The sequence below is a fragment of the Macaca mulatta genome, chromosome 1 (genome assembly GCF_049350105.2).
Source record: "Macaca mulatta isolate MMU2019108-1 chromosome 1, T2T-MMU8v2.0, whole genome shotgun sequence".
NCBI lineage: Eukaryota > Metazoa > Chordata > Mammalia > Primates > Cercopithecidae > Macaca > Macaca mulatta.
In genome coordinates, this window is record NC_133406.1 from 195,416,446 (window position 1) to 195,429,536 (window position 13,091).

Consider the following 13,091-nt stretch of genomic DNA (forward strand, 5'->3'; position numbering starts at 1 on the left):
TAGAAGACTGAGCCAGGTGAGGAAAACATGAAAAACCTAAATCAGATTGGAGGTAGGGGATCAGAGAATTCTACCAGAAAACACACACACAAAGTGTTTTGTATCCTAGGATGCAAGGTGCTAAACCCTCCAAAAGACCCCACAAGGATGCAGCCGCTGTGGCGATAAGATCTTGGTGCCCCATTGTCAAGGGGTGGTGCGACTTTGTCCCATTCTGGGGTGGGGTGGGGTGACCGCCAGCTTTATCCTACATTGTTGTAGCGTAAGGCGAGTTTTTATCACTCGAACTTTCTGATTTTTTTCCCCTAGTGTCTTCTTTCCCAGGGTCTTTCTGCCAGATCTTCCGCTCGGCTGTGACAGCCTCCTGTCACATCAGTACCGTTGGAGCTGGATTGGTTTTTTCTCCTTGTGCCCCGCGAGCCTATAACTTCACGGAGGCAGCTCCTTGGATGGCTTATGGCCCCGCCATTTCATTCGGTCACACAGTCCATTCCTGTCTGGCCGGCGGCAGGTGGGTTGGGGGTGCGCGGGCGGGCGTGCGAGAGCGCCCGGCGCTCCTCTCCCCTCCGCGGCCGCCGGATCCGCGCGAGCGCTCGGCTCGCGTTCTGGGCTGTTTGCGCCTGAAGCGCGCCGCGGGCCCGCGCTCGCTCCCGCCTGTCTTCGCGTCCGCGGAGGCACGGACAGCGCGCGCCGCCTCACGCTACTCCGCAGGCCGCCAGCGTCTGCCCTCGCGGCGCGCGCCCGGGCCCGGCCCAGGTTCCCCACTCGGGCCGGCGGGCTCCCGGTTCTCTCGCCCCGCCCCCCTCGGCGCCGCCACTGGGCGCTTGCGCGGGGCGCGTGGCCGTGGCCGGGGTCTCCACCGCAGCCCGAGCCGCTGCCGCCGCCTCAGTCAGTCAGTCAGTCCCCAGCAATGGCGGACGGAGGTGAGCAAGAGGAGCTGCTCTCCCCGTCACCGGTCTCTCCGGCCAAGCGGCTGTGTTCGTGGCCCAGCCCGCAGGCTCACCACCCTCGCGGTTCACCCGGGGCAGCCGGCGGAGGGGCAGGGGGCGTCGGCAGCAGCTGCCTGGTCCTCGGGGCCCGCCCCCACCTGCAGCCGGAGTCCTTACTGGACTGCGCCGCCAAGACGGTGGCGGAAAAGTGGGCGTACGAACGGGTGGAGGAGCGCTTCGAGCGGATCCCGGAGCCCGTGCAGCGCCGCATCGTCTACTGGTCCTTCCCGCGGAATGAGCGGGAGATCTGCATGTACTCCAGCTTCCAGTACCGGGGCGGCCCCGGCGCCAGCGCGGCTGGCGGCGCCGCGGGGGCTTCACCGGCCGAGGAGGGGCCGCCGCCACCCCCCGGGGCCGCCGCTCCGGCCGGCTCCGCCCCCGGGGGCGTCGCGGCTGGGGCATCCCCCGGGCTGGGCGCTGGGGCCGGCGCGGCCGGCTGCGGTGGCGAGGGGCTCCCTTTCCGCCGGGGCATCCGTCTGCTGGACAGCGGCTCCGTGGAGAACGTGCTGCAAGTCGGTAGGTGCTCGCCCGGGCGCTCTCGGGTGCTCAGCCTCCTCTTCCGCAGGTGCCTCTTTGCCTGAGCCCTGGGGCCGAGACCCCGCCTTCTGCCCATCTCCTGTACCCCTGCCGAAGGACGAACAAGTCACAAAAACTTTTTTCAACCTTTCACTCAGGTCCACCACTGCTCTTTTCCTCCACTGATCCTCTACCCCCATTTCTTTTTGTTTGAAGGGCGAATAGATCTCTGTTCTTCACTCTTTCTACTCCCCACACCAAGGCAAAGAGAATGGGGAGGTATGCCTTTTTGGATGTAATAATTTCACAAATGCATTGTCCTAATTTAAGTTTGGAGAGGGGAGGATTGTTAGTAAATCTGGAACAAGCGGTTTTAGAGGGAGCGTTTGAGGGACAGACTGTCAGAGGCAATCAATAGCCCTAGCCGATTAAGCCTCGATGAAATTAACTTTAACACTGGGAAAAGAGCCCCAACAAAATCCTGCATATTTCAGACAGTTTTAGTTGTCTGCGTTAGGATTTTTCCCCTGGATCAGTGATGCTTGGGAATCTAGGCTGCGGACTAACAATAACCGAAGATGGAAATGTGACAGCTTCTCCTCCACACCCCCACCCAAGGAAAAAAAAAAAAAAAGCCATACAATCTGGAGTGGGGGTGGGGTCTCTCTTCCTTGTCAGACTGGGGTAAATCAAAAGCTGATCACGCTGGGTTTTTCAAAAGCTTCTCATTTAACAAGTCGTACTTGCTTTTATCTTTTTGTTATGGGAAAATATACAAGTGATTTCTTCCTTTACTCCTCCGGAGCTTCTAGTCAGTTTGTTAATCTTATTAAATATATAAATACAGTGCATCTGATTTGTGGAATGGTTAAGGAGAAAGAGAAAAAAATGACATTGATTAACATTGACTTTGCTATGTGGAAAATTAAAACATGTGGAATTAATTTTCTATTTGGATTATTATAGCCTTCTGGAAGTACATATCTTTACTTTATGTTAATCTAGATCTTGTTTTGTTGTACACTATATGCTCATATAAATCGAAGAAAATACTGATTTTTGAAAGGAGTTGGAGGGAGGTCGTTTTTAGAATTAAGCACAGAGAGACACAAACCCCAGACATCTAGCTCTCCAGGTAAAACCAACATATTTGAAAAATGTTTTTCTCTGAATCGTGCTGTTTGATATAAAGTAATCTGCTTCTGGTTATTGAGAATCATTGATTCCTGTGTTTCTAACCAAAACAACAGCATACCACAATTTATTTTGCAAATGTGAAATATAAATTTATCCTGTGCCAGAATATAGTGACAGTGGCTTGAGCAAGTTTTGTTTATTTGAAAGAGGTTAGTCCTTTGTTTATTTGTGTATATTTTTGAAAGAGTGACTTGAATAAACATGTAATTAAGGTGTACAGCTTTAATACTGAAACACTGAAAACATGAAAATAAATGCATTTTCCTATTAGTCTGTAAATTTTAATTTTTCTGAGTTTAGATCATTTAACTTTTAAGATTCTTGTTTCAAATATTTTAAATTGAAAAGGGTCAATTTAAGTGGTCGTTTTGTAGTAAGAGATGGATAAGGAAGAGTTTTCAAACTTGAGGGAGCAAATGAAAGAGAGGAAGAGTTTTAAAGAAGTGTCTATTTTTAAAGTGACTGAAGTGTCACGTTGCAAATGAAATCGGATATTTTTGTTAATCTAGATCATGTTTAAATCAGATATTTCCCCTTTATAATATGAAAGTTAATGTGGTTCTGGAGTTATAGGCTCTCATATTATAGTTTCAGGGATCTTGAGAAAAGACACATATAAACAAACATGTTTTGTGATTGCCTTTGGATTTCAAAGACGAAGACCGGTGAATAAAGTTATCCCTTTAAGTTTATGCTACTTGAGAACCATGAGCTGTGTAATTTTTATTATTCTGACCTTAATTTAGGTTAGTAAGTATAGGAGAGAAGGATAGCCTGTTCTGCATCTTTTTGAGTTCTGTATTTTGGTATGAACCACCTTTAATAGAGACATATCCCCCGTCTCCTAAACTTAAAATTATAAGTAAATTACTTAATCTAGAAAGTAGGCTTTCTAAAGTATTGCCAAGAGATGAGGAATGAAGTGATTTGTATAAACCAAGATAGTAATCGTGTTCTTCAGTTTATAAGTGCACTTCAAACTCAATATTACTAAGTGATGCTAATTAAGAATTCTACATATTTCCTTACTGTTTCTAAACAATAGAACCTCAGATTTGGGAAGTTACTGAAGGCCGATGTTTTAGGAAGAACAGAAAGTTGGGGTACTTCTGTGACAACATCCTTTTAGGAAAAAGAGTCATAAGGAAATTTAATGAAAAAGGGAATTTAAATGAAAAAAGAAAGCACAAACAAAAAAGCCTTCAAGGCAAATAAATTAAAAACAAACAAAAACTTATAGAAATAGTAGGTAGACTAAATTCTGTAATCTGGTAATAGAAAGTCATGAATTCCGGTTAAAAATTGGATACTTCAGATTTTAAATCAAAACTAAAACTTTTCCAGCTATGCTCAAAGGATACATTTCTTTTATGTAAGTACTGCATCAGAAGTGGTATTCCCTTTAAAAGGGGGAAATTGCAAGTTAGTCTCTTCATGGATGTCTGTAAGTTTGAAGCTATGTAAATAGACTTACAGTCTGATCTCAGTATTGTAAAGATAATAGAATTCATATGTTTCAGCGTCGGCATTTTTAACTTGTTTCAGAAGCCCATGGGTATAGTAGTAGTATAAACCTTGGGAAAATACTTATTCGGAAGTCTGCAGATGGCGTAAGAATAAGACAACTATAATTTACTAATGGTTGTAACATTTTGACCCTTTTGCTATCCACTGTATTTTAAATTGATTTCTTTGTGTTTGGTAAAACTTAAAGAAGCTTTGCTGTTTCTCAGGAAAATCTGAATTGATTGAAGGAAAAAAGCATTAACAATTTTTCTCACTTAAACACAGAAATATTATAATTACTTGGATATTTAGTTTTAAAAATTGGGTAAAGGAATGCAGGGGCCTTCTGCACCTGGTACATCTGAGTTATATACATATTTATCCAGAAATTTTAAGTAGATTTTGACAGGTGACTTCAACAAAACCCCATAGTTTTAGTCCACACATTTTTAAATAAGTACATGATTTATTCTTGAAGTCTTCTAGACTGGAACCAGAATGCTAAGTATTACCTTATGTGGAAGAGGTACAATTATAAAGTCAATAATGGAAATATAAAAAGTGGCCTATTTCAGGAAGTTATCTATAACTTAAACATCAAGTAGTAAGTTTTAAATTGTGTACACTTGTATATCATCAGTAAACAGGTCTGTGAAATTTTTCTGTAGTACAACTTTTGTGAAATTTGTCAGTAACAAGTATTACGGTTGTTGATTTTTATATGTAATTTCCTTTAATCTATATTGTTTGGGGAATAAAAGATACCTACATTGAGAAAACTATAGCATCATATGTAAGTTAGAATGAATAAAATTATAATAAAATTTCATGTGGAGAAAAATGACTTTATTTATATTTAAGATATTCCATCACAGAAGGCAGCTGCATTCCTTTAAGCGGGTGTGCTTTTTAGCATAGAAATTTTTCAAGTTTTAAATCACATTATCTTCTTTTTTTTTTGAGCAATGAGTTCTCTCCCTCCACCCTAACACATCACATATGCACACATTTTAATGTTCAATAAGTGCTTGTTGAATGACTGAATGTTAAGAATGGATTTCTCAGTGTTGTAAAACAGAGAGACATGAATTTTGAGAATGAGTGGTATTGGAATATATGGGGAAAACTCCAGACTTGTGCATATAATAAACTGATAGCATTAAGTAGCATGAGTGTTACAACTTAGGTGAATCTTCTGTCTTTGACCATCTGTTTTTTTGTGAAGAATGGTGATTTATCAATTTCTTCAAATGAAAGCTTTAAATGAATTTTTCTAAAGGTGACTTTCTCAAGGATACAGCTTTGGATTTTAAAGATGATGGATAAACTAAAGATAGTGAGTTTTATTTTAGAGGTTATCTTTATTTTAGGAATTTTAAAAATATATTAATGAAAAGGCTGGAAATTTATGCCTATGGGAAACAATTTTATTTCTCTTGTTTCACTAATGGCAATTAAAAAACAAGACATTAACTGTCAGTAATCTATTATGATGAAGGTTATATGAATATATACATGTGTTAAAATGTATGGAACTATACACCAAAAAAGTCAAGTTTACTGTATGATACCATAGAAAATAAAATTTTAAAAAATCAGTGCATTAATATAATGTATAAGAGAAACATATACATGCTGTATTAGTTTCCTATGGCTGCTGTAACAAAGTATCACAAACTGAATTGGCTTAAAACCACAGAAATGTATTGTCTCAGAGTTCTGGAGGCTAGAAATCCAAAATCAAGGTGTTGGCAGTGCTATACTCCTTCTGCAACCTACAGGGGAATCCCTTGTTGCCTCTTGCTAGTTCTGGTGGTTTGTTGGCTGTCTTTGGCATTCTTTGACTTGTAGCCCCAAAATTCCAGTGTCTGCTTTTGTGGTCATGTGGCATTCTCCCTGTGTGTGTCTGTTTTCACATAGCCTTCTTACAAGGACACCGGTCATATTGGATTAGGGGCTCACCCTACTTCAGTATGACCTTATCTCAACTAATCACATTTGCAACAACCCTATTTCCAAGGTCACATCATGAGGGACTGAGGTTATGTTCTGAGGTATTGGGGGTTAGGACTTCAGCATATTTTTTTGGGGGGTGACATAATTCAGCCCTTAACAGCTTCTCATACTTGTTTCTTGTTGCATATCTGAGTTTCATGTGAATTTTAAACTTTATTACATTAAGTATGGCTTAAGTTAGGAAATCACCATATTAATTTTATTAGGTAAGCATTATTTAGACTTGCTTGATTCAATTTGCATGATTGATTATTTAATCTTAATACATGTGGAATGTTTTTGACAAATAAGTGGTTACTTAAAGGTTAAAATTATCATTCTTGATAAAAAATGATGACTGTGTGATATAGCACTCAGGGTATACATATATGAATGAATAGATTACTGTGGGTTTTTTTCACGCACACCATTTATAACTCAGCTTTAGAAATGGATAACCTTGAAAGCCTATGAACAGTGTTTTAATGTCTGTTTCCAAACCCTAAATTACTATGGTTTAGAATTAGTGTTTGGTATTAGAAATAGATAATAATTTATTCCAGATAACTTTTATGTGAATTTTTTTACCTTGTGGTTTATTTATAGGCTTATTTCTTTCTAATATGGGCAGCATGCTTCTTGGACACTTTTAGCCTATCATGGAGCTAGTAGACTAAGAAAATCATACTTATTTAAATATTAGCTGTAGTATTATGTGATTATATGCTAAATTACTCTGTGATAGTTTTTGTAATCATATATAGTCAACTGATTAATTTTTGGTTTTCAGTGTAATTGTTCTCCCCCTTAGGATATATAATGTGGTTTGTCCTAAGTTGATGCTCAGAAAATGTTTATTGAATGAATGAGTAAATTGTCATGTCATTTTTTATATTTGTGTAGTATGACATCTCTCTTAATTGCTTTATATGTGACTAAAGCCTAAAAGATATACTGGCATTTTGTGGCTCAATTTCTGGATGCTTCTGATTTTTAAAGCATTACATAGATAAAAATTATCCTTGAAGCTTATTATTAACTTGTTCTTGATTCATTCCTTGAATTAGCATTTAGTCACTTATTATGTGTAAGGCTCAGTAAATAATTGTTTACCTGTTTTTGGTGGAAGTCTTTCTGTAATACTTTGCATTTTCCTATCTTAGAATGCAAAGTTAGGTTGGGCATCAAAGCCTAAACTTCTAAGGACTACATTATGTTGCCTTCCTTATGTAGGGAGGAAGTTATAAACTGAGTGAATATTTGACTCTGAGAGTTTCTGAAACCGGTTTTTGAAAAGTTCCTTGCATACGTGTTTTTTGATCATTTGCCTGTTCTTTATAATGGAGTGATGAATGTGGTATTTAGGGGAGTATAACATAGTTACCTTCTTTAAAAGTAGACTGTTGAGGCCAGGCGTGGTAGCTCACTCCCAGCACTTTGGGAGGCTGAAGCGGGTGGATCACGAGTTCAGGAGATCAAGATCATCCTGGCCAACATGGGGAAACCCTGTCTCTACTAAAAATACAAAAATATTAGCCAAGCGTGGTGGCGTACACCTGTAGTCCCAGCTACTCCGGAGTCTGAGGCAGGAAAATTGCTGGAACCCAGGAGGCAGAGGTTGCAGTGAGCCAAGATCGTTCCACTGCACTCTAGCCTGGGCGACAGAGTGAGACTCTGCCTCAAAAAAAAAAAAAAAAAAAAGACTACTGAAGCAAAAGCTGAAGTACCCTTCTGCCTAGTGGTTTTCTTGCCTTCACAACAGTTGTTTGTATACTTTGTATAATTTAGTCCTTAGAGAAATACAAATTAAAATTCAAGGAAATACCTACATTACACACACACTAAAATGGTTAAAGAAAAAAAAAAAGACTGTACCAAGAGCTGACAAGTATATGGAGTAACTGGAACTCTCATACATTGCTGGTATGTAAAGTATGGTATGAATGCAAAATGGTGCAGCTACATGGAAAACAATGTCCTATTGTAGCTAATCATATACTTAAACAAAAGATTCAGCAATCCTACTCTTAGGTATTTACCTGAGAGAAATGAAAACATATAAGGGGATTTCAAAAGCTCATGGAAAAATGGAATTAAAGGATAAAAATTAGAAGTATAAACTTTATTTTTCAACATAAACTCCATCAAGTTCAAGAACTTTTATAAGTAATGATACAAGCCACTTAGCTCATCCCTAAAGAAGTGACGGTCCTAGGAATTCAGCCATGTCAATGCAGTCTTTTTTACATTATTGACTGAAGAAAAATTGGTGCCTTCTGAAGACTTTTTTAAAGATTAGGGAACAAAAAGAAGTCAGAAGGAGCCAAATCAGGACTGTAAGGTGGATGCCTAATGATTTCTCATCAAAACTCTCATAGAATTGCCCTTGTTTGATGAGAGGAATAAGCAGGAACATTGTTGTGGTGGAGAAAAACTCTGGTAAAGCTTTCCTGGGCATTTTTCTGCTAATGCTTTGGCTAACTTTCTGAAAACACTCACATAATAAATCAAATGTTACCATTCTTTGTCCCTCCAGAAAGTCAGCAAGTAAAATGACTTGAATATCCTAAAAAACTGTTGCCATGACCTTTGCTCTTGATCAGTCTGGTCTTGCTTTGATTGGACCACTCCTGCCTCTTGGTAGCCGTTGCTTTAATTGTGCTTTGTCTTCAGGATCATACTGGTAAAGTCATGTTTCATCTCCTGTCACAGTTCTTCAATGAAATGCCTCAGGGTCTTGATCCTGCTTGTTTAGAATTTCCAGTGAAAGCCCTGCTCTTATTAGCTGATCTGGATGCAGTGGTTTTGGCACCTGTTAAGTGGAAGGTTTGTTCAACTTTAATTTCTCAGCAGAATTATGTAAGCTGTACAAATTGAGATGTCTATGGTATTGTCTGTTGTTTCTGCTGTTAATTGTCTGTCCTTCTTGATTAGAGCACAAACAACATGAATGTTTTTCCTCACAAATTGATGTGGATGGTCTGCTGCTGTAGGCTTCATGTTCAGCATTGTCTCACCCTTTTAAAATAAGTTGTCCGTTTGTAAACTGCTGATTTCTTTGGGGGCATTGCCCATACACATTTTATAAAGCATCAGTGGTTTCACCATTCTTCCTCCCAAGCTTCACCATAAATTTGGTGTTTGTTCTTGCTTTAATTTTAGCAGAATTCATGTTTCTCTGATAGGGGCTCTTTTCAAACTTACGTCTTGTCCTTTTTCGTGCCTTAAACTAGATCCTATCCAGATATATTATAGCAAGTTAGTATGAGTTTATTTCAGTGCAAAAAAAAAAAAAGTGAAATCCATGTGTAGTTTTTTTATAATACTCATTTTCCACAAACTTTTTGAAGACACTCATATGTTCATATAAATACTTGTACTTGAATATTTGTAGTATGCAAGCGACAGCCTATTGGTTGTTTTGGGCAATGTGAATAGGCATAGTCAGCTATGAAAGTCCCAAAGTTAAGCAGAGGTGTGAGTTTTCCAGGAACTCAGATAAGTGTGTAACTTCTAGTCAGTAAATGGCTGTTTGGCTCTATTTTAAATGTAGGCCCAGTTAGCCACTCAGGATTCATCTTGAGGGATTGGCTCAGGTTCGTAGATGTGAGAAAACTTTTGGGTGATGGAAATGTTAATGACTGTAGTGGTTACATGACTACATTCATTTGTCAAAAGTTATTAAATTGTATGCTTAAATTGGCGAATTTTACTGAATGTAAATTCTACCTCAAAGATTTGATTTTAAAGAAAAGAATTGTGGGCTTCCATCTTGGTTTCACATTAAAATCACCTGGGGAGATTAAAAAAAAAAAAAAAAACGGTACCTGAGACTCACTCCAAATTAATCATGTCAGAATCTGCTGAGAATTAGGACCAAATTTCAGAATTGTTAAAAAGCTCCCAGGTAATTTTATATGCAGCTAAAGTTCAGAAATGCTGTGTAGAAAAATGATCACCTGGCCTGGCATGGTGGCTCACACCTGAAATCCCAGTGCTTTGGGAGGCGAGACAGGAGGATCACTTGAGCCCAGGGGTTTGAGACCAGCCTGGGCAGCATAGTGAGACCTTATCTTTAAAAAAAAAATTAGCTGGGCGTAGTGGTGCCCACCTATAGTCCCGGCTACTTGGGAGGCTGAGATGGGAGGATCGCTTGAGCCCAAGAGGTTGAGGCTGCAGTAAGCCATGATGGCGTCACTGCTCTCCAGCCTAGGTGACAGAGTGAGACCTTGTCTTTAAAAAAAAAAAAGGAAAAGAAAAATGAACACCTTTATTAGTATTATCATTGTTTCTGAACCTATTGTTGGCAGTCAAAACATTATGTAATTTTCATTCTACAAATGCTATGGACCATGTCAACTTTATTTTCTATTTATTGTTTCACCTATCTTTATTAATGGATGTGAAGGAAAATCATTCTCTTAACTACTCAAAGAATGTTTCTCTCTGTATTTTGGAGAGGTCTTATTCCAAAGTAAAAATTGTCATTGTTACTGTCATCAAAAGATGTTTGTGTTTAATGCAATGCCAAGCTATAATTTTCTTCGTGTTTGTTCACCCATTTATTTATTTATAAAACCTAATTTTTTTTAGCTGAGCACAGTGGCTCACACTTGGGATCCCAGCACTTTGGGATGCTTAGGTGGGAGGATCACTTGACCCCAGAAGTTCAAGAACAGCCTGGGCAACATAGGGAGTCCCTGTCCCTATTAAAAAATTAGCCAGGCATGTTGGCACACACTTGTAGTCCCAACTACTTGGGGAGCTGAGGTGGGAGGAATGCTTGAGCCTGGAAAGTTGGGGCTACAGTGAGCTGTGATCACAGGCCATTGTACTCCAGCCTGGGCAACAGAGCAAGACCCTGTCTCAAAAACAACAACAACAAAAAAAACTTTTAATTTTTTAGTATGTTCTGTGCAAAACAACATAATTTCTATATTTAAGAGGCACACAGTTTACTATGGAATGTACATATAAAAATGGCATTTAAAAATTTTCTATTAAATCAGTTAAGGGTCTGAATAAATAAAATGGCATTTACCACAGTGTTTTGTAATAATAGAAGAAGTTACTATGGGGGCAGAGAGTAGGAAGTGATTAACTTGGGAAGTGGGTACTACTGGATACATTGCTCTATTTTAATATAATTACAATTGTAAGAAATTTTAGAATTATGTCCAATATTGCAATAAAGATCGAAAACACTTTACTGCTTACAAGTTAGATTAACCTTTAATAAAATTCTTTCTGTATTAACATTTTGTATGCCCTCTAATACTTTAGTGCATAGTTGATCCAAAGGGATAATACTAGTAGGAAGGAAGATGACAGAATGTTGCCAAATACGAATCCTTTTTTCTCAGAGTAAACTACAGATTTCTGGCTTTAGAATAGCTTTTTGTTATCTTCAGATAATCCTTTCCTTTTTTGTTCAAAAAAAATTATTGCTTCTTTTAGGCATAAACATACAATGGAACTAATCAGCAAAATAGCTTTTTGTCCCTCCATTATCTTTTGGTCTGTGAGCAACAAGAAAATGTATTGTGTCTTTGAAAGCCTTGGAGATAATTACATTTTCCCCCCTATTCATTCATGGTTTTGTTGAATAGAGGCCTGTAGCACTGATAGCTTCTGGAAAAGCCAGCTTGTTCTTATTTTGTTTAAATCTATCAATACCTGCTAACTGACATGACTAGCCAACATCACCAACATACATTGATGTTATTGGTAATATAAAATCCTTCCCCACATTATGGCTCCCTATTGTGAAAAACTCTTTATGTTTTGTCTTACTCAATATTATATTATTGTAGTCTTTACCATCACACGTATTTGTATATATCTACCATATGTGTGTGTGTATATATACACATATGTACACATACATACTATCACAAATATGCAATTCTGGCTCCTTCAAAGTCTCAGTTTTTTCAACTGTAAAAGGGCAAAATGATGGTACCTACTTCATAGGTTGTTTTGAGGATTAAATTAGTTAATATGTAAAGCATTTATAATGAGGCTGAACACATATTAAGTGCTATGTAAATATTCACTATTATTATTACAGCCTGTACCAAAATTGAGAGTATTCTGTATTGGTTACCTTTCCTCCCTCAACCTTCATTCCACCTTCTAAACCTTCCTCCCTCAACCTTCATTCCACCTTCTAAAGGTTTTGTAGTCTGACTTATGCTTTCAGTCACTAAAATTGATCTCTTAAAGGTCGCTAGTGACCTCATGATTGCCAAACACAGTATCTTTTTTCTAGTCCTCATTCTTCATGACCTCTGTATAGAATTTTCTGTAGTCTACTGTACATTTCTCTTGAAATGCTTCTTCCTAGATTTCTGTTTTACTTCATTATTCTGGCTTTCTATTTTCTTTTATTCTCTTACCCCACAAAAGTAGGATGTTCCTTCTTATATCAAGTCTTCTAATTTAGAATCTAATTTATTTCTACAGTTTCAACTACAATTTTATGAACATAAGATAGCATGATATAATGTAGTGGTTTAAAATTTGTTTAAAGCAACTGTACGCTCACTTTCAAATGAAGTCTTAAGCTGGAATTCCAGCTTTTGCAGCAGATAAAATCTGAGCTGTGTTGGGGATTGCGATGGAGCCTAGAACTTCATCAGCATGGCCAGCTACTTCTTCTCTTTGAAACTCTGAAGCACTTCCAAATAATCCAAAGATCAGCATATATATTTGCCTGCCAGATATTTCTAAATGGATATCTTACTAGCCACTCAAAACCAAACTGCATGATAAGGGGATTAATATCCAGAATATATTAAACTACAACTCAGCCACAAGAAACAACCTAATTCAAAAATGGCAAAGGACTTGAATAAACATTTCTCCAGAGACAATGTACAGATGACC

The 13,091-nt window shown here is 38.8% G+C and overlaps 1 protein-coding gene across 5 annotated transcripts in view; it reads left to right on the top strand.

The window, feature by feature from the left end:
* The first annotated feature begins 656 nt into the window (after positions 1-656).
* Positions 657-13,091, top strand: part of ZSWIM5 (zinc finger SWIM-type containing 5) — a 194,211-nt gene continuing 181,776 nt past the window's right edge. For 2 of the 5 annotated variants that reach the window (XM_077958857.1, XM_077958865.1), the window contains exons 1-2: positions 776-1,297; positions 1,439-1,505. In XM_077958857.1, coding sequence (XP_077814983.1) covers positions 911-1,297; positions 1,439-1,505 — 454 coding nt within the window. In that variant the 5' untranslated portion in view covers positions 776-910. Of the gene's footprint in view, positions 1,506-13,091 lie in introns of all 5 variants that reach the window. The other 3 variants (XM_077958846.1, XM_077958859.1, XM_015138173.3) reach the window with 2 other exon arrangements.